The sequence below is a fragment of the Hippichthys cyanospilos genome, chromosome 4, assembly GCF_059441005.1.
Source record: "Hippichthys cyanospilos isolate Australia breed blue-spotted pipefish chromosome 4, RoL_Hcya_1.0, whole genome shotgun sequence".
In the NCBI taxonomy this organism is placed as follows: domain Eukaryota; kingdom Metazoa; phylum Chordata; class Actinopteri; order Syngnathiformes; family Syngnathidae; genus Hippichthys; species Hippichthys cyanospilos.
Window position 1 is genome coordinate 18,615,901 of NC_142372.1, and position 21,877 is coordinate 18,637,777.

The 21,877-nt window shown below is 39.3% G+C and overlaps 2 protein-coding genes and 2 pseudogenes across 5 annotated transcripts; 2 read left to right on the forward strand and 2 right to left on the reverse strand.

The window, feature by feature from the left end:
- Nucleotides 1–274: 274 nt before the first annotated feature.
- Nucleotides 275–3,473, reverse strand: LOC148424888 (uncharacterized; annotated as a pseudogene). Its single transcript, XR_015865355.1, has 2 exons — nt 3,123–3,473; nt 275–2,281 (listed from the first exon to the last, which is right to left on the reverse strand). The product of XR_015865355.1 is annotated as an uncharacterized LOC148424888 (transcript).
- Nucleotides 3,474–3,986: 513 nt separating this feature from the next.
- On the forward strand, nt 3,987–11,028 carry dnd1 (DND microRNA-mediated repression inhibitor 1). 2 transcript variants are annotated; one of them, XM_088413036.1, is made up of 7 exons: nt 3,987–4,085; nt 5,202–5,301; nt 7,028–7,133; nt 7,567–7,892; nt 8,968–9,100; nt 10,284–10,417; nt 10,482–10,702. In XM_088413036.1, exons 2-7 carry the CDS (start codon nt 5,284–5,286, stop codon nt 10,554–10,556), a joined length of 792 nt encoding a protein of 263 aa, XP_088269162.1. In that variant the 5' UTR covers nt 3,987–4,085; nt 5,202–5,283; the 3' UTR covers nt 10,557–10,702. The 2 variants fall into 2 exon arrangements, with proteins under 2 accessions (XP_088269162.1, XP_088269161.1); XM_088413035.1 differs by having other exon boundaries at nt 10,284–11,028.
- Nucleotides 11,029–11,675: 647 nt separating this feature from the next.
- LOC148424890 (uncharacterized) lies at nt 11,676–13,442 on the forward strand (annotated as a pseudogene). Its single transcript, XR_015865360.1, has 2 exons — nt 11,676–12,100; nt 12,654–13,442. The product of XR_015865360.1 is annotated as an uncharacterized LOC148424890 (transcript).
- A 2,010-nt stretch (nt 13,443–15,452) lies between these two features.
- Nucleotides 15,453–20,757, reverse strand: LOC148424891 (uncharacterized). The gene is made up of 3 exons (XM_088413058.1): nt 20,564–20,757; nt 19,968–20,237; nt 15,453–16,373 (listed from the first exon to the last, which is right to left on the reverse strand). Exons 1-3 carry the CDS (start codon nt 20,676–20,678, stop codon nt 16,093–16,095), a joined length of 666 nt encoding a protein of 221 aa, XP_088269184.1. The 5' UTR covers nt 20,679–20,757; the 3' UTR covers nt 15,453–16,092.
- Nucleotides 20,758–21,877: the final 1,120 nt, after the last annotated feature.

Here is a 21,877-nt window from a genome sequence, read left to right on the forward strand (position 1 = left end):
AAATTGACTGTAAATTTTGGCCATGAGCTGATCCAATAATCACAGGATAAGGTTAGTGTTTGATTGTTGCAAAGTAGCTTAAATTGGCTATATTTATACTACATCATATACAAGAAGGGAGGGGCATTTTGGGGTTACCATAAAACCTCTACTGCATATCTTCCATATACTGTAAAAAGAGAAAACTCAAACTACAACTGCTACTCGTGAAGTGTTTGAAGAGGAGGATGTCTCAAGTCACTGTCAGACAATAACTTACAAACTCATACTTCAATTGGTGTGCACTTAAAGGCACCATTTATTCAACTTTGGTCGCATGTCTAACAACTGTTTTTTGGGGGTAAAACACTGCTAATAAATGACTGACTCCGTGCAATGACAACAATAAAGTAGACTCTGAAATATACAGAAATACACAAGAGAAAAGTTGCATTGCAAAGTATATGCAATACACGTTTTGGCAGAACCAACAGTAAAAATCTTGTATGCACAGTAATTTGCACAGTGTTATGGTGCTTACTGAGGAAAAGAAGAAAGATACAAAATCATTGGACACGCTATCATAACATTTGACATATAAATCTCCATATGAGTCACCGATGGCCAACACAGCCTCTGTTTCTTCTCCGGCTTCACTGGCCGCTGCTCTTCTCACCAACAAACTTGTGTTTATGAAGTTGATATGTTTCATCAAATCTTAAATCACACACTGCAACTGAATGATTTCTCACCACTGTGTGTTTTTCTGTGTGTTATTAAACTAGCCTTCTTAGAAAATCTTTTACCACAAACTAAACAGGTAAAAGGTTTTTCTTCTGTGTGTGTTCTTGTGTGTATGTTCAACTTTTCCTTGCGTGTGAACATTCTACTGCAGACTAAGCAGGCATAAGGTTTTTCTCCTGTATGTGTTCTTGTGTGTATGTTCAATTTTTCCTTACGTGTAAATGTTTTACCACAAGCTAAGCAGGCAAAAGGTTTCTCCCTAGAATGTGTGCTTGTGTGCAATGTTAAACTTGCCTTTTCGGAGAATCTGTCACCGCAAACTGAGCATACCAAAGAATTTTCTAAAGTGTGTGTTCTTTTGTGTATGTTCATTTTTTCTTTGCGCGTAAATCCTTTCCCGCAAAATGAGCATGCAAACGTTTTCTCTCCGGTATGTGTTCCCATGTGTTGAACCAATGTTGAACGCACACTGAAACTTAAGCTACAAATTGAACAGGCAAAAGGTTTTTCACCAGTGTGCGTTCTGGTGTGTGTTTTTAAATGTGTCTTTCTAGAGAATCTTTTACCACAAACTGAGCAGACAAAAGGTTTCTCACCAGTATGCGTTCTTGTGTGTGCTGATAAATTTGTCTTGGAACAGAATCTTTTATCACAGGCAGAGCAACCAAAAGGCTTCTCTACAGCATGTATTCTTGTGTGTGTTGTTAAATTAGTCTTTGTATAAAATGATTTTCCACAAACTAAGCAAGCAAACGTTTTTTCTCCTGCATGTGATTTTGTGTGAATTGTTAAATTTGTCTTTTGAGTGAATCTAAGACCACATACTGAGCAGGCAAAAGGTTTTTCCCCAGTGTGAGTTCTTCTGTGTGTTGTTAAATTTGTTTTTTTAGAGAAGCTTTTACCGCAAACCGAGCAGACGAAAGGTTTCTCTCCAGTGTGTGTTCTTTTGTGTGTTCTCAAATCTCCCTTTCTAGAGAAGTTTTTACTGCAAAAGGAGCAAGAAAAAGGTTTCTCTCCAGTGTGTGTTCTTATGTGTGCTGTTAACTGTCCCTTTTGGGTGAATCTTTTAGCACAAACTGTGCAAGCAAAAGGTTTTTCACCCGTGTGTGTTCTTGTGTGTGTTTTCAACGAAGACTTGTTGAAAAATGTTTTGTCACACTCAGAACACTTAACACTTTTGTTTTCTGTACCATATGACATATCACCTAGAGAGTGTTGTTCATCATCATCATCATCAACATCATCAGTGTCAGAAGAGCGTGATGTTACATTGTCATTACCAGAGACTGGGGCTAAAAGGCTGTCTTGTTGCAACCCTTCGCAGTGGTCAGCATTACCTCTTTCCTCACTCTTCATAATGTCACCAGTCAATATAAACTTGGTGACATCATCCTCCTGCTCTTCTTCTTTAATGTTTGGAGACTCTGGCTGCTCTTCTATTTTAATGAATAAGGGCTCTCGATCAAATTCCTCTTTCATGGGGTTGGGCCGCTGCACTTGCTGCTCCATTTCGAAGCGCCACTCTGTTGCTCAGGCCGATGATCTTGTTCAGCGACCTCTGCAGGACACAAGACAAATACTGTACATACACATTGTTAAGTAAGTTCCAGCAGTCAAGTCTAATGTTGTGTAATGTTTTCATTAGTGTATTTTGCAATGTTTAAGGTAGGATCCTCTTTATTGAGCCCCAGAAGTGGCATTAAAGTCAAGTTATGTCGTATTATTATAATCCTCTATATTATTATAGTCTACAACCATGGAATCAGATCTGTAGAGACAATTGAATGTTTACATTTTTGCCTATTTTGAAGAATCTAAATTGTAAAATGTATTTTGTTTTGAATAAAAAAAATGTGTTTAACAAATAATTCTATCAACATTTCTCCGTAATGGTGATGACTTAGTAATAATCTACAGTTTAGAAAATGTTTTTATAATGAGAGAAAAAAATATCAGGGTATGTTTCCAAACTTTTGACTAGTGCTGCGCATATTCTTTTATAAATAATAACGATTTTATGACAAACGATGTAAAATTTGATAGGGAAGTCTCATGGTACAAGAGCGTGCCAGACAAAAGCTTGGTCGACAGTATGCATGTCAAGTCAAAGATGATCAATCGTTCTGCAAACCAGCTTGCAATTGGTTGAAGGCAAAAATGATGCAAGTGTCTTTCTAATGTGGCATTTTATAACGGCAATTTTTTTTGACAAATTCAGAGCTTGCCTACACTATTTAGGTGAGTGGGAAATCAATTTAATTAATTTTTTAAGACAATGCCCCATTCGATCCATAACGCACAGAATATTGGATGTTAACGTTCAATCCGATGTAATCAGAAATGAATTATAAAGTTAAAGTTAAACACCGGGTTATTTTGAGAGTAAGGAATGTTCAAACCTGGCTCTTATGACACAAGTCGAGGCTGCTTGAACAGCTCGTTCTTCCAAAAGTGCTTGCTTCCTCGTACTCTTCCTTCACACTTTTTTTTTCCCCACAAGGAAACACTTCTGCACTTACACTTGATTACAGTTTAGCGATGCCTTGCAACAAATTCATGTTTGGTCGCTAAGCTAAACTTAAACGATCTCGATCGAGAAACTACAACTTGTACCGTAGACGAGTTTACATTTCACTAATAGACGCGCTGTGTTGAGGGGCTACAGTACATTCAGTATCAATTCGGAAAGTAAAAAATGAAAGCGTCAAATCCGTTTTTAAGTGGAAATAAAAACGTTTGCGATCATTGGTTTCGAGCGGAAGTACTTCTACGGCAAATTTGCTTGGACAAACCTCGTTCGTCTCTCTCTCTCTCTCTCTCTCTCTCTCTCTCTCTCTCTCTCTCTCTCTCTCTCGCTCTCTCTCTCTCTCTCGCTCTCTCTCTCTCGCTCTCTCTCTCTCGCTCACTCTCTCGCTCTCTCTTAATCACACACACGCACAAACTAATACTGTTCTAACCATTAACATAAACTTTATTAACACACATGTAATACAAAAATTGCATGTAATAGGCATAGGAGTACAGTAGATGGACATAGATACAATTCACTTTTGGCGCTTTTCCATTAGGCCTCTTTCACAACAACAGGCCTCGATTAGCCCCAGTACCACTTTTGTATTGATCTTTTTACAATGGAACTAATTTTCAGAACCATCTTGGATTTGGTTCTAAAACTTAGGCTATCTGGGGCAGAGTGAGTGTCACTGTCGTACTGATAGCAGTGATGCAGCAAGGAAATGCTGTGTGGAGCCTTGCTCTCAACCGACACAACAGAGTGTTTTGGAATCCATAGAGTGAGGACGATGAAGTGCTGAATAGGAAAAGTAGTGATTGAGACCAAGCTCTCCAAGGAACCATGAGAGGTAGCGGTGAGCTTTGCTTTTTTCAAGTGAAATGACTATTGTTACTATTACTACAGTTTTATCTGTGGTACTTATAAAATGATAAATATGGTGTGTTGATGTAAAACACAAAACGCATGTATCTTATAAGTCAGGGTAGGCAACATAGAGGACCCAATAACAGCAAAGAAAGACAGAGTGAAAACAAAATGCAGAAAAATAATTGAATCAACAATAGTTCAACAAAACTAAGCCAAGCAGAAGGAAATAGAATAGACAGTTAACAAAGACTGGCACAGCAAATGAGCAATGAAGCAAGAAGAACAGAAAGAAACATCAAAACTTAAATACAAGCAACAGATGAGACAATTAGAGACACCTGCACAGGACACAATTTGCTGATAGAGATGATTAGTCAACACAAGGAAACGGGAACTGGCTTGACTATCACAGGGGGGCACAATAACATTTTATCAGAGCGACATTGACAAAAGGCACACATAGAAAACATAACAAAACGAAAATATTATCATCAATCAATCAATCAATCAAATTTTATTTATATAGCCCTAAATCACCGAAGTCTCAAAGGGCTTCACAGAATGAAACCAAACCCACGAAACTCAAATGACAGCACGATATGTGCTTGAGTTCTTGATATCCTGGAAAGCAATTCAATAATCTGTCCAAAAACTCATTCAAAAAGTTGAATGGATGAAAAAATAGCAAAGCTGCTATCAAACAAGTTTCTATTTTTTGATTAAACTAGTTTTTTTGTCTGTTTGTTTGTTTGTTTTTAACAGTTAAAGCTGCTTAACATTGCAAACTCAACAAATAGCTGTTTTCAGTTCTTTACAACTAATTAAATGTCTTGAAACACTCCTGCAAAACAATCATTTGCAACAGTGCATTTGAACAAAAACGATGTCACAAACAAAATAAATAAATAAATAAATATTTTGGGGATGTGTTCGATAAACATTTATATTGCTCCCTTACAGTTGATGACTTGAAGATTATGCCGAGTTGCATCCGCACACTTATTAAAAAACAAACAAAAAAACAAAAACTGAAAACAGCAACTTAATTTCGAATGCTTCGAAACGGGGTGACGTTAACTTGAATCCTCCATTACAGTTTGGGAAATTGGCCTGACAACAACACCTTGGCCTGGCAGTCTTTGGTATCGGGTGGAGACCAAACATAACAACGGGAAAGGATGGACAGCCAAATCCAGGTAGCAAGAAACAAAACGGCAAATTTACTCAATTTCTAATGCTTGCATTTTGGAGTGTTTCCATGCTGAGTATTCTCATGTAGCTACTTGGGGGACTGTAAACCAAGCTAGTTTGGCGTAAGTAGCCACAAATTGACAAAGCGTGCGTCCTTAATTGTTTACTCGGGCCCACTTAGGAAAACGCAATGCTTAACTATTTTTGCAGTGTCCTGCGGAGACGCTGTATGCTTTGATAGAGTTTGATCATTTTTTTGTGTGTGTGTCTTCAGCTCTTTCCAGCCCAAAGAACACACATTTCAATCGCATATTACGCCATTGTTGAATTTAATAATTTATTTCACACTTCTTCATACGCGACGCGATTAAATAGAGAAAACGAATTCTGTAACATCATGGTAATATATTGTAACGTAAACACACCAGGGCCTCAACTTAATCCGTATAATACGTTTTAATGATCAAAAGAGAGAAGAATCCAATTTTGATGTATTTCTGTATTTAGATTTTTTTTAAATGGTGAACACGAACTGATCAATTGGTGAATATGGATATAACCGTTGTTTGTCTTCGTATACAAAGTAAAACCTGCTCCAGTCGTGTAGCACTGTCATTATTTGCTTGTCTTTCTTTTTTTAGCAATATGAAAACACTGACAACTTTTAAAATTGTGTTCACAATAAGTGTAATAAATTATTTCCCAATTTAACAAAAGAAATTGCCTGCCAATATAAATAAATAAGGGGTCCCAGTGGGCGTCTGTCCAGATATTAACTAATAGCAAAATATCGTGGTATTGTGCTATTACAATTAAAATGGTCTTTTAAAAATAATTTGGGCAATATTTTTTTCTACACAATTCATTTTATTTTAAAACAAAATTTAGAATATTTGGCACATTAAGAAACACATGTTAAGTTTAAATAACATACATACATACATACATACATACATACACACACACACACACACACACACACACACACACACACACACACACATACATCAATGTTATGCGATATGTTTCTAGTGGGTTTAAATTAAAGTCAAATATAATGACAAGGCTATATCCTCCACAGGGTGCAGTTTATGTTTATTCTTTGATTATTTATAGTTCGGATGTGTACGGATGAGCGTTCATACTACATACGCTTCACATGCATACTACAGTATATCTGATTTATATCCACATACATAACAGGCCTGTATTTGGATATGAAAAAAAAAAAAGAATTTTTCTGAATTCCATGCAAAGTCACACAAATCCCCAGAACCTCCCCTCGGGCACCTCTCCAGTTTGCCTCATTTTTATTCAATTCGGCCTTATAATGTCAAAGGAAACAATCTGAAGCCTCAGCCCCTTACTCAAAATAGTTTCTGAGTTCCAGCCCTTCAAATGTTGGGTGCCATGCTCACTTTTGGGTTCCAGGAAATGCACACTAAATTTGCAACCATATTTGGAGGACCTTTTAAGTAGGTAAGAATATCTGGTTGGTAAAATCAACAATCGTAATTTTGGAAAGTAGGTCAACTTTTGTGTTTGATTTCTCTATTTATTTTTCTTTTAAATAAAACAAATCCACCTGTTTGAATCCAGAACAAGGATACCATCAATGCAGCAGCCAAAAGGAAAACATTTATGAACTTTCAACATAAAAAAAAGAAAAAAAGTTTATTAGTTCTTTTTTTATTGTCACTGTGGAGTTTTTCCTTCTTGATGTCTTCTTAGGTGCTGAGTCCTGGGCGTATGCAGGCACTGGAAACCTGGCTTAAAATGACAAATACAAAGATCTCTCAAGTTAATGGCCAGCGGAAGTATGGTGGACCACCCGAGGGTGAGAATAGACGCTATGCGAAAACCATATCTGTTTCTGGGTACGACAACAGGTTAACTTGTAGTCGCTAGGCTAACACATAGGGATAACAATGACGGAATCAAACTCTTTAGGAATATACTTACTGTCTGCAGAAATTAAATAATGGGCAATTCAATTACATTTGACCTTTCTTAATTCTCCAGTTATCAAATTTTCGCAAAAGCAATCCAAGCGTCGATATCCAATTTATTGAGTTATTGCTCAACTCAAATTTCTTTGTATGTATATATGTGTATGTGCTATATAATTGTTTTAGCTTTGGCGTTTTAGAAATCACAAGTCAAACTGACTAATGGCTGTTGGATTTCCTGTCTTATCACATGCCAACCACTTAAAACTTTGACTAAAGTGAATTATCGCCTACGTTTCCTTCCCTCTATTGCTATGAAAGTGTGGGACGGGCCAACCCCTGGATTCAACTGCGAAGTTTTCATCAGCCATATTCCACGAGACGTCTTCGAAGACCAGTTGATTCCCCTCTTCAGCTCTGTGGGGCCACTGTGGGAATTTCGACTGATGATTAACTTCAGCGGGCAAACCCGTGGATTCGCTTATGCCAAATATGGCTCCGCCGATGTGGCTAAAAATGCTATACGTCAGCTAAATGGTCATATGCTTCAGCCAGGTTTTCCAATAATTGTTCGCCAAAGCACAGAGAAGAGGCACATCTGCATAACAAATTTACCAACCACCACCAAGCAGGATGAGCTACTTCAGGTACTGCAGGACTCTTACTCCCGTTGCATAACAATACACACTGTACTTGGCTAGAGTGTTGGCACCAGTAATAAAGTGGAAAATGCCTTTCATGTAGACCGGGGTCCCCAACCTTTTGATCACCATGGACCGGTCAAAGCTTGAGAATTTCTATAGTGGAGTGAGGGTGGATGGGGTGGGGGTGTGTGAATGGGGAATATAAAGTGCACACAAATATGAACTCACCATTAAATTAATGGGAGCCCTCAGCTTGTTTCTCTCTTCACATAGAGGGGATGGCGAGAGTCTGGAACATACTTTTAAGGCTGCCATGATTCGCAAGCTCATCTTGCATAGCCATGCTTGTTTCGATTGGTTTAGTAAAAAATAGGTCGAGGATTAATTCCTTGACAGTTTGTGAGTTCTTTTGGCTAGGAAGTAGCGCTTGAAGTCCTTACAGCGAGAAATCATTATTTCAAGTAGGACTCGGGGTATTGCCTGGTAAAAGCTTTTTGTTTCTTCAAAGTTTTTGTAGGCTCGTCTCCTGTCCCTTCCCAAAGATGTCTGTTTCCCACTTATTTCACCACTTTGTGGGTGAAAATTTGGCGCCAAGTAACTCAAATGAATCCAAAAGAATTTGGCCAGTATTCAAAATAAAATATGTTTTAGACCCAGATAATACATGAAACGGAAGGAGTTCATTTTTTCGGGTGCGGCCCACGTGGCCCGGTACCAGTTGATGATGTACGGACCCGCTGGTTGAGGACCCCTGATGTACACCACATACATTTCATTCTGAGCCATTGCCCAAATACCAGAAACAACTTGTCACGAGCCCATATCTATAAACTGCCAAACAAATTCAGAACTATATTTTTATTAGTTTTAGCACAATTTAAGGAATTATTGTCAACATATATTGAGAAATAAATTTCTGAATTCACTGTAGTTGGTTTTTAATTTTACTTTTATGGATTATATCAATGTTGGTAAATTTAAAATGTTTACGCGCCATAACATTAACAGTACATTATTGCTCAGTATTCATGTGGCAGAAGTATACTTTTGATCAAACCTACTAATATTTAACCATCAGGAAATCCGTGGAATGATAGACGGGGTTGAGAGCCTTTCTCTGAAGTCTTGGCCTGAAATGCAGGGTTTGTCAGCTGTAGTTTCCCTCTCATCTCACTATGCAGCTTCGATGGCAAAGAAGGCACTGGTGGAAGGTGAGAGTACCCTGACTTCTTCGCTCTTTTTTTTTTTTTTTTCCCTAAACCTCATCACTTTACAGCAGCGCCTACCTGATGTACTGCAGCAACACTCCCACCGTCAGTCCTAACTTGCAGTCTTGTCGTGTTTTGCAAACTCGCGTGACTCACGAACGTAACACAGCGGCAAATGTGAATGCAACTGTTCACTCCGTTGCTTACGAATGAAGTTTGACCATCACGGATCTCGTGATTTTGTAAGCATTAAAAGTGCCCTTTTCCTATCTCGGGTCCCAATCATGTTGATGCTGTGATACATATTCCGCCGTTTTCCTCCTAAATCTATCATTAATGACAGGAACAACTCTTTGCCTCCTCACACCATTAGTCCCTAGTCTAATGCACTTTTCTCTCTCACACACATGTGAATTAAATGCACTAACCAGGAACAAATAGTCCAGAACAGAAAGCAAATGGTCCGTAATCAACACAAAACTTAAGCATGTCTACAAAATACAAACTACATTAATTTAATCAAATCAAATTGTGTTGAATCGATTTGTGGACTTTGGAGAAACTGTGGTATGCAGGAGACAGGCTAAGATGGAGGCAATTGATTCGCTGTGGCTACCCCTGAAAGGAAAAGCCAAGAGGAGAATAAGTTGAAGAAGAAGAAGGGCTCTTAGCTCAGCAGATTTGGGTCAATCGTGGTCCAGATAAATGTAAATGCCTTTAAATCCAGGTTAATATTTTTAATGTACTTTTTTAGAAATGTACTTTTATTTCTTTATGTTAAATTTCTTAATGTCTTCTGACAATGTGTTTAAATGATTTCAGTGTATGTTCTAGTAATTTGGGGAAGCTGCTTTTGTCTCCGCTGTATTGCTTCTGAACTTCCTTCACTGTTGCATGAGTAATTGCCTTTAGGTGCTGTGTCTTTGCTTGTGTGAAGCTATATGAAAGCAACCTTTTTTATTGACAATATTGAACCAATTTGTAATTGGGAGCCCTACCAAGAATTTAGATCTATTTAAAAAAAAAATAGCATTTCAGTGCCGCAAATTGAATATATCAAGCCTGGTAGTCATGGGCGGAATCATCATCACTTTCCTTTATTGCAGCCCTGATAATGAATCACCTATATTATCCTTTATTGATGGTTTGTGAAACATAACCTACAAATGCATGTTTTTCTCACTAGCATTTCAGAAGTGCTTGGGCATACACATCTCAGTCCAGTGGCTGTCCTCAATGGGTCGACGTTCGGATAAGTTTCACCTTCCACTGAAATCCAAACACCCCCTGGCTTCACCCCCAAAGCCCTCAAAAAGCATGGTGAACTTCCCAAAGATTTTAACCCAACCTTCTCCTGGTCCACAACACTCTTCATTCGTTTCAGAGAATATCCGCAAAGCTGTGGGAGGACCCATTGCCCCAAAATCAGCCTCCCATCAGCATCCCTTGTCTGCAGTGACGTGCCTTCAAAAGAGATGTGCCATAGTTGGAATTGGTCCGCCACAATTTGAGTTCTTCCCCAGCCTTGTTAGGCCTGATGGGTTCCTGCACCTTACCTACAAGGTGAAGATCCTCGGCTTGGGCGTTTTGCCAGGCCAGGTTGTGGTCTTCCCAGGATCCACTGCCACAACTACACTGGAGAGAGCTCGAGAGGCTGCAGCTCAGCACGTACTGCAGTCTATGATTGAAATGAAGTTCTTCCACCACTGAATCTGTTAAAATCTTACACTCTTCTTGTTGTGCTTGTTTGTTCATGCAGTTCGAGTTTCTTAAGAAAAGATATTTAACGTTGAGTGTGATTTGTTGCCTACCCTATGCATGTTTTTATTGTGAGTTTTGGTGGAGTGTTTTGACTTGGTTTGAGCGTGTTTTATTATTGCATGTGTTTTATTGCTTGACTGGTTTCTTCATAAAACTGAAGACAAACTGCACTTGTGTTGTCTTTGTCAAAACGGTTATCATATTCAAATAATGGTTTTCCTTTATGAATACGATACACGCTGAAGCCTTGACACTGTCCATCGTGTCACCCTCATCGCTCTCTCTCTCTCTCTCTCTCTCTCTCTCTCTCTCTCTCTCTCTCTCTCTCTCTCTCTCTCTCTCTCTCTCTCCCTCTCTCTCCATAACTGGATAAAACCATAATTACACTATCTTTGCATCGGAATTAATCACTGCGTCTTGCAGCTCTTTTGAGTTTCTCAAGTCTGCTTATTCCATCTTAGCTATCCTGGCTTGCTAGCTACTAACAGTAATACTCGTTTGTAATCAATAAATTGCTAAGCAGAGCTCAAGTGTAAGTTTGTTGCGATTATGAAACCCTTTGGTAATTTTGGCCTACGTACTGTAAATAAACTTCACTTGACCGAAAATTAAAAGTGCACGTAATTTTCACCAAGGAACGAGTAATAACAAATTGAATCGCGAGTCAATTTGCTCATAGATTATTGTGGTATTACTATAACCAAAGCTAAAAGCTATGTTGGGTGAAAAATCAACAACATTAGTGTTTGCGTGTGTCGCGTTCATGACCACTGCAAGAAGTTTGTCCAAGTGACGTTGTCGTACAACTTCCGTTGATTTACTTCCGTAATAATTACGTTTGTGGCTAGGCTAGCGCTTCACTAAATATTTTTTCCAGGATTATTACAAAACGTTTTGTAAGCTCGACACTGAACATTATATAACCCCATTTCCTGAACAAAACATTTCGCAATAAATCGTCGTGTTTGGGTAAACTCATTTTTTTCACGTTGTTGTAGCTTCTTGACGTAGCCTAGCCCGTCTTAGCTTACCACCTTAACAAAGGAGTTTGAGAACGAAACATCACTCAGCACAAATCAAGTGCGGGGGTAAAGTGTTGAGATTATCGTCGGAAAATGTGCGCAAAAACTGTAAAAGAAGAGTACGAAGAGGAACTTTGTCGAACAAAAGAAGAAACTGAGCCGCAACATCAACCACGGGACGCCGTTTTCACCAAGCCTCAAGTTGTTGTAAACATAACAGGTTTATTTACTTTTTATGCTTATTTCGCAACGGAATCCGTTTTTTCTAGAGTACTTATGTAAAACCCAGGTCCCACGTAGTGATACATTTTGGTTAGTTAATTCAATCAGACCTGTGCTATTAATTAGTCATATTAACCATATCACCCATGTTCTTAAAACTAAGAGTGACATTTAGGGTAGCGATCAATGCAAAGAGGTGCTGCACTGGTATCATGTCCACTTCTAGGCTTACTTCAGCTTGAACATGTCAGTTAGTGGGTAGTTATACTCCGGCTGTACACAGAGCATATATCATACAACATAAATCTTGTTTAGCAATCAGGATTTGGTGCCAGTTGACAATTTTACTGTATGTTTCAGGCATCCACTTAATGCTCGCCTTTTGAAAGATATTCTAGGTGTGCAGGTTCTCTGCATATCTTCGCAAAAAATAATTGACAGACATTTACATGACAAACATATAGTTCTAACACTAGCAAATCTGTTCTTAATAAACATTGAGTACAACTTGAATTCTTCAAACGATGTGTTTGTCTTCTCATGTCTTTTAGATGTCAGTGAAGAATGTCTTCATCCTGATCAGCAGTCGCCCGTGCCCTCTAAATGCAAAGCAGGAGAGGAGCATAATATTAAAGAGGAAGATTTGGAGACTTGTATCACTAGGCTGCCATTGACTGGTGTCTTTCTGAAGAGAGAAGATGAGGAAGATGAAGGCCGTAGTGGGAAGAGCAGGGCCGCTGAAGCTCCGGGCGGCAGCTCAAGTCAACACATGACAACAGAAGGTGATGGAGACATCTGTGGAGCATCACAATCAGAGAGGCTCTTACCACCACTATCAGATAGTGATGACATATCGTCACACTCTGCTGACACTGATGATGATGCCCACTCAAAAGTTGGTACGATATGTGTCACTGATAGCAAACACCGGGAGTGTTCTCAGTGTGAGAAAACATTTTTCAACAGGTCATCATTGAAAAGGCACATGAGAACACACACTGGGGAGAAACCTTTCTCCTGTTCAGTGTGTGGTCTTATAGTCAATCAAAAGTGTAGTTTAACAACTCACATGAGGACGCATACTGGGGAGAAACCTTTTGTTTGCTCGTTTTGTGGCCAAAGATTCTCGGAAAAGGGAAATTTGATAAAACACACAAGAACACATACTGGAGAGAAACCTTTTACCTGTTCAATTTGTGGTAAAAGGTTTACTGAAAAGGCCAGTTTAATAAGCCACACAAGAACACACACTGGGGAGAAACCTTTTTCCTGTTCATTTTGTGGTCAAAGATTCTCTGAAAAGGGAAATTTAAGAACACATACTAGAACACACACTGGTGAGACACCATTTGCTTGTCCAGTTTGCGGTCAAAGATTCGCTTGGAAGGGACTTTTGAACGCACACATAAGAACTCACACCGGGGAGAAGCCTTACGCCTGTTCAGTGTGTGGTCAAAAATTCTCTGCAAAAGGAAACCTAAGAATACATACAAGAACACACACAGGTGAGAAACCGTTTGCCTGCACAGTGTGTGACCAAAAGTTCTCTGTAAAAGCAACATTAAGAACGCACATAAGGACACATACTGGTGAGAAACCTTTTACCTGTTCAGTGTGTGGTAAGAGCTTCTCTGTAAAAGGGAGTTTAATAAGTCACACAAGAACGCACACTGGGGAAAAACCCTTTGCCTGTTCAACTTGTGGTAAAATATTCACTCAGAAGGTCCATTTAACAAGACACACAAGGATACACTCAGCACAGAAACCTGCTGCTGGTTCAGTCAGCAACCTAAGCTCAGGAGGTAAAGATCTTCATCGAGAGAAGCAGGTGTTTACCCCCAATATTAAAGAGGAGGTGCACCCAGAGCTCTCCCACATTAAAGAAGAGCAAGAGGAGGAGGACATCACCAGGTTTCCATTGACTGTTGTCACCGTGAAGAATGAAGATGATGACAACAAAGTGAGGAGAGAAGAAGAGATGAGCATCCAAGCAGCAGCTGCTAAAGTCGGCACGTGATATCTGAGGCTAATGGAGACCACTTTCGGACAGTCATGAAATGGTGTCACATTCATGTAACTTTATTGATGATGGACAATCAAAAGGTGATAAGACATGTCCCACTGAAAACAAATCCGTGAAATTCTTTGAAAGTACTAAAAAACATGCACACAAATTGCCATCGGCAGGCCCTCTGTTCTATTCCACCTAGTGGTTTTAATATAAAAGTAAATTATTTTATGTAATGGATTTGTTCTGAATTTTATGGTTTTAACTTGTATTTAAATGTTTGATGTTGGGCTTTTGTTCTTCACAAGGTGGTAGTTTGATTTACAAGTTAAATTCAAGCTCCTTGGTACTCCAAAATATCAATTTTCCCACATTGAAATAAAATATGCTATCAATCCATTCGAGACTCCTAAAAGCAACAAAAATATGTAACTGACATGTTTTACATTAAGACAAAAGCAAGTTATTGTAAAATATTGAGATCTAATCAAGTATGACAAACAAGAATGTAAACATGTAAAACAGGTTTTGTACATTTTAATTAAGCCAAAAGTTTCACATAAGCACTGTTCGAATTTGTTAACATGTGCCTTTAAAGGGCATAACCAAGTGAGTAACATCAGGAGCTCGAGTTAACCAGGTTGGCTGTTTTCTACGTGGTTAGCTATAAGTAGGAAGCCCTGCTTCATTAGGTAATTGTCACGGTCACGATTGTTGTTTTTAATTGCCTCGCAAGTGTCAATGGTCCAGATACAAATGCCAAATAAAGTGTAGCTTCTGTGTTCGAACAAGTTGTTGTATCACATTGCTTTGCTTCTATCATGGTTTTTGAATTTCTCAAAACTGCTTGCTTGCATGGCGCAGGAGGGACACGCTAGCTCCGCACGGAAAAGCCAGAGCAAACCCACAACCTCTGTTCCGTGCGGGGGACATGCTAACCACTCTTCATCATGCCGCCCAATGTCAACAGTTTCAAATTAATTCATATACAGTAAGTCTTCGCATACAAAATGGTCGTTTAGTTGTCGACAATGATTTCACCAATTGTATGAAGTTATTAGGGAAATTAACTCTGATTTATAAAGCTCAATTCTGATATGAAAAATGTAACAGAGTGTAAAAAATGGAAATACTGTACATACCTACATGTGCTCATCATGAATGTACTGTTCTATGACTAGGCCATTTTTATCTGTGTTACTTGTTCATGACGTGGTTCTGTGTTTGCACACAGATGCATTACTCCTGTCCTCAAAAAAAAAAAAAAAACGCTCAACCTCACAAATATAAATAATTCATCCTTTGCTGCAGCTTGCCCTTGAACAAAAATGAAAAGCTAAACTTCACAGTCATCAATTTAATCAACCAAATTACATAAGTACATGACCTTAAAGTGACAATGTGTAATGTTTAGACCATTATTCATTTTGAAAACCCACTATAAATTCCAATAAGGTGTAAATAGTGTTCTATCCAGTCAACACATTTTTTTATATATATTTGTAGGTCTAGTAATCGCTATTTATATTACATGGGGAGTGCCACCCAGATGGGGCAATCGTGTTCCTTTTAGCTACGGAATTCACAGTACGTTTTGGATGTCAGTTTGTGGTTTGTGTGCAGCTGAGCCAGTTTCTAGTTTGTATGTCAATCGTGGAAAAAAACGGGGAAAAAAAGGAAATGGATGGTTTGTGTGTCGATCGTGAATAAAAGAAGGAGAGTGGGGGACATCAATCGTGAATAAAAGAAGGAGAGTGGGGGGCATTTGTTCCACGCAGTTATTCAACACATTTAAGAAAATGCCAGCAAAGAATATAGTATATATATACTATTGAAGTGTAGCTGTCCCATGACATCTAAGACACGGTTTGGGGTCATAATCTTCTTGATCAGAGGGTTTCCTGTTTTTTTTTAGACCAAGAGACTTGCAGCGCTCGAAACTTGGTAACTCCTCGCAAAAAAATGAATACCAATGAATGCCATCAGTTCATGGACAGACACAAACCAGTCCTCCTGTGTGCCCTGGCCATGCTGAATAGTCCCCTGTTGAATGGAGCAGAGCAAGTCCAGAATGATAACAGAGGAAACTCTGTAAACGGGGTCGTCAGCCTTCGTAGGACCGAAACAGCTGGCTGCCCGTCCGTGGAGTAACCTTCAATGGGCCTGTGAACTAATGTGCCGTCTTTGGCTTTCTGCTCTGCCCAAGCATGCGCCTCCAGTCGGCCTCTCTTTAGTGGTGGCAGCACAGTGTCCTCCTCTTCACCTAGTGTGATCAGAAATTTAAGATATGAACAATGCAGTATGAAAATGATACGCACGATAAAAACCTCAACAGCGGTTAGATCGTTTTCGAAATACTGTATATCATTTGAATTATAATTTCAAAACATCACAAGTATGCCTTGTCTGATTTAGGTGTTGCTTTTTCCTAGTGTAAGGAGGCTGTAGCTGCTGATGCTGCTCTGAACCAAGATGTTCATCATTAAAGTCTGCAAAACACAAGAAAAACAACATGTGGTTCGATAAAGTCCCGTCTCACGTTGTTACTTAAATGTTGTGCATTACTATTCAGCAGTGTGCAGACTGTCAGTACCGACGGACTGTCCGCCGGTCAATCAGCGACGGAAGTGGGCGAGGCTTACAATCTTTGGCATGAAAAAAATCACGGAGCGACGATGACGGAAGGGGGGAGAGTGCACCAACGATTGACGCACCAGCAAAAAAAAACGTAAGATGTCCGCCTCTTTTCCAATTAATAAACAGTTTAGGCAATGTTTCCCAGCAAAACATTTTGGAGGTTTCAGAATTACATTTACATCGCCCTCCAAAAGTATTGGAACAGCAAGGTCAATTGCTTTATCTTTGTTGCATATCTAAGGCAGGCTGCAGGTTTTGCTGGATGAGGAAACCTTTTTTTTAAATGAACATTTTTAATATTATAATTAAGTAGGAAAAAAACTTTTTGCATGTATTTGACAGCACAATCCCCCAAAAGCACATTAATGTCTTCATTTTCAGTTTGTCATGCTCTTGCTCTCTGCCACTCAGAAGTTGCCCGGAACACATAAAAGTCATCAGATACATGGATAGTTTTGAAAAATATAAGTAATTAGCAACCAAAATTCCTCTGTGTGAGAAAGCTTGAGGCTTTTCGAAAACAGTGTCCAATTGTTGACATTGTGGCTCCTTCTCTGTTTCAGAAAGTTCCTCCTTGCACTCTTCTTCGCTTTTTGCACATATTTTCAAGCAATGATCACACCAGTTTAGACTTTTTTTCTATTTAGCATTTGTGATGAACAGCTGTTATCAAGCTAATCTAAGCTAGCTTGAAAAGCTTCAATGTCCATCGAGACAAATTCGTCTGGAGAGGAACATTTGGTGCATTGTTTTACTCCAGAAAAATGGTTCCTTTTACATTTATTCCAGGCAATGACATTTTTACAATAAACACAGAGAAAACCATTCATACATATACATACTGTAGCTCAATTTAATATCTTCGGAACAAGGGGCTGTTTCACGCATAAAAAGAGGCAGGGAAAGTTTCTAATCATGTTTGTAAAGGAGAGGGAAGTAGAAAGTCATTTTAAATCCCACTTTCCCTTCTCATCAGAAACATACAATAAACGTCTTTGGTGTTTTTTGCAAAATCCAGCTCCGCAAAATATATTAAACATTGCTCAAAAAATGCTTTGTTAAGATAGTTCACAAATTAGCCACTGAGATACCCACAGTAAATCTTGTACTGTACATGTAACATTGGATGCAACTGATGCAAACAAACACGTAGTGATTTGCTGGAAAACGTGAGAAGAAAACTGATTGAATAAGGGTAAGGGTAAGGAACAAGGGTAAAGTCAGTACACAAAAAAGGTGACATTAACGGAGGGTCAAAATGAAGCAGATTGTATTTATGAAAAGTTTTATGGTCACATTTCTAAGACGTTTAAATAAAAGCCTCTGATGTAAGACATAAACCCGTGTGCAGTGTTTGTCACGTAAAAACAGGGTTGCTGTTATTAAAATCAAAGTTGGAAAAGTTCTGTGGGGTGTGCGCAGTGGAGTAGCAAACCTAAAAAATCGTCTGGACTTTAATTAACAAAGACTGCTGTGTTATGTTATTGTTATTGTAATGTATTGCTATTTTATTGTATTGTATTGTATTGTATTTGATTGTCTTATTTAAGGCAATGAAGTAGAAAATCACAGGTGGTCTTCACCAGTGGTCACATGGCAAAAGAAGGCACTTTAAGTTAAAACAGTTTGTCTAATTTGTTTTAGTTCTGTGTTTATTTCAAGCAATTACTAATATTATATTCAAAATGTGACGCAGGTTTCATTGGACTTTTATATGGAAAATAATACTCGTACGGCCATCACAAATTTGTGTTTCCTTGACCACTGCTCTTTTGTCACATCTTCCACAACTAAATGCGTTGTGTCCAGTGTGTGTTCTTTTATGCCTTGTTAAATGTGCGTTCCGAGTGAATCTGTTACTGCAAATTGAGCAGGGAGAGGGAAAGGTTTTTCCCTTGTGTGTGTTTTCCTGCGTGCTTTTAAATGTCCCTTCTGTCTGAATTGCGCACAACAAAATGAGCAGGAAAAGGCTTTCCTGTCAGTGTGTGTACCATTAAATGTGCCTTATCGTTGAATTTTTTTCCAGTATGTTTTCTTGTGTGTTTTGTTAATTGTTCCTCTTTAATAAATCTTTGATCACAAACTAAGCAGACAAATGGATATTCCTTAGTATGTGTCATTGTGTGCATTGCTAAACTTCTCCTTACTGGGAATCGTTTACCACAAACTGAGCAGGCAAAAGGTTTTTCTCCAGAGTGTATTCTTGTATGCTTCCTTAAATTACCCCTTGCAGAGAATGTTTTACCACAAATTGAGCAAACAAAGGGTTTTTCCCCAGAATGTGTTCTTGTATGTCTTGTCAAATCTTCTTTTGTAAAAAATCTTTTACCACAAACTGAGCAGGCAAAAGCTTTTTCTCCTGAGTGTGCCCTTGTGTGTCTTGTTAATCCATCCTTTCTAGAGAACGATTTACCGCAAAGGGGACAGGTAAAACGATTCTCCCCAGAGTGTGTTCTCGTGTGCCTTGTTAAATCTTCTTTTCTAGTAAAGGATTTACTACAAACTGAGCAAGAAAAAGTATTTTCTCCAGTGTGAGTTCTTTTGTGTGCTAATAAATGTCTCTTCTGAGAAAAACTTTTTTCACATCCTGAACAAGCAAAGGGATTTTCTCCGGTGTGTATTCTTGTGTGTACTATTAAAAGTCTCTTTTGAGTGAATCCTTTTTCACAAACTGAGCAGGGGAAAGGTTTTTCTCCAGTGTGTGTTCTTTTGTGTGCCCTTAAATGTCCCTTTTGTCGGAAACTTGTACCGCAAACTGAGCAGACAAAGGGTTTCTCCCCAGTATGCGTTCTTGTGTGTATTTTTAATTCTCCTTTTATAGAAAACCCTTTGCCACACACTGAACAGCTAAAAGGCTTTTCTTCAGTGTGTGTTCTTGTGTGAGTTGTTAAGTGTCCTTTATCAATGAATCTTTTACCACATGTTAAACAGACAAAAGGTTTTTCACCAGTGTGTGTTCTTGTGTGAAGTGTTAAACTTGCCTTTACAGAAAACGCTTTGCCACAATCTGAGCAGACAAAAGGTTTTTCCCCAGTGTGTGTTCTTGTGTGAATTTTTAAATGTCCCTTATGGGTGAACCTTTTACCACAAGCTGAGCAGACAAAAGGTTTTTCTCCAGTATGTACTCTTGTGTGTATTATCAACGATGAATTGCTGACAAAAGTTTTGTCACACTGTGAACATTTCACTCGTTTGTCGTCTGCGTGACATGTCATATCACCTTTCAAAGGATTGTTGCCATCACACCCGGTGTTGAAAGTTTGTGACGTCATGTCACCTTGTAAAAGTGGAGCTAAAAGGCCATCTGATTGGGATCCTCTCCTGTGGTCTCCATCACCTTCTTCACTCTTGACAGTGACGCCAGTCAATGTAAATTTTGTGATTTCATCTTCCTCCTCTTCTTTTTTCAAGTAAGGAGACTCTGGTTCCTCCTCTTTAATTTGAGGGCACTCTGGCTCTTGCTGCTGACCAAGATCTTCCTCTTGAAGACCTGCAGAGGACAAGAAAACCAACAAACAGATTGCTAATTTCAAGCAATGCTCAGTCAACTCTAATGTTGTGACGTTGAAAAAAAAGCCTCTTGAATTAAAGGTGACATATGTTCAATGAAGAAGATGAATCTAAATGTGTTGATTTAAATGGTGGATTACTGAAACAGGGGAGAGGTGTGACAAGGTGTGACAAGCCGTTGGACTCTCAACAGTCAAAACAAATTGCCCCTTTTTTTCCTGCCGGTGTACTAGACAGGAGAACATCAATAGGTTCGCACATGGCCCTTTCAAACCAAATATCTCAGAAGAGGGGATGTCAACAAACCTGCGCTGTGAAAGAAATCTTGAGATTCCAACTCGCAATTGTGACGTTGAGGCTTGACGTCCTCTTTTGTTCCACAGAGTTTCTCTTTGTATTCTGCTCCGTTTGTAGTGCACATTGTTTTCACGCTTAAGTCACAGCACCATGCAAGTACTTGATGTTGTCTGAGCAATGCGTTGCAAAAGCGTTCAGTAAGAGCAGGCTCTTTTTGTGGCAGCGGCATGCAGTGTGGCGACTGTGTGGCAGCTGCCACCGAGAGCCACGGGTAGCCACACTTGATGCCACCAGTAGCCACTCTTTCCGAGGCATTTCCATGTTCGTCTGTGGCTGCTGCCACCGGTAGCCACACTTGATGCCACCAGTAGCCACTCTTTCCGAGGCATTTCCATGTTCGTCTGTGGCTGCTGCAACCGGTAGCCACACTTGTTGCCACTCTTTCTGAGGCATTTCCTTGTTCCCTCTGTGGCTTGGCTTCACCTCCACGTTATTCTTTTTCGTGTTAGACTTGCAATGTGTTGTTGTTGGTTTGTATAGTTGCTTTTATTTCACCCATTATTGTGTGGATTCCTCTTTCGTCGTCGCTGCCGTTGCATTTTCCTCGGTCTTTTTTTTTTATAAATATGTTTCTCTTATTTTCATTTCATGTATGTTTTTTAGATGTACTGGTATTGTATCTTATTTAGTGTGGACTGTGTTTTCATTTATTCACATTTGTATTATGTTCTATCACGCAATGACCAGAAGAGGCGTCTCCAGAGTTACTACGAGCGATGCAAACGAGTAGTCACGGTCGATGCAAATGAGTAGTCACGGTCGATGCAAATGAGTAGTCACGGTCGATGCAAATGAGTAGTCACGATCGATGCAAATGAGAAGCCACGAGCTATCCAATGAGCTGCAAGCAATGGCCGACATTTCACCGGCTATCCAATGCGCGGCAGGTAATGGCGGACTGGGCGTCGCTATATTGTAATACGGGGACTCCTCGTCGCCCAGCTGTCCAGTGAGCTGCAAGCAATGGCGGACGGGGCGTCTCCCGACGTGTCTTGAGCATGCAAATGAGTAGGCTGTTACCAGTATGTTGCTCAGTTTTTAAGTTTTTGGTTGTGTCCCCCTAGCGTTGTTGTTTTTTTTGTTAATTTTTGCATTGTATTGCATTCTTTTATATTAATAATAATAATAAAAAAGAGGAGTCGCGATGGATGCAAACGAGTAGTCACGATCGATGCAAATGAGTAGTCACGGTCGATGCAAATGAGTAGTCACGATCGATGCAAATGAGAAGCCACGAGCTATCCAATGAGCTGCAAGCAATGG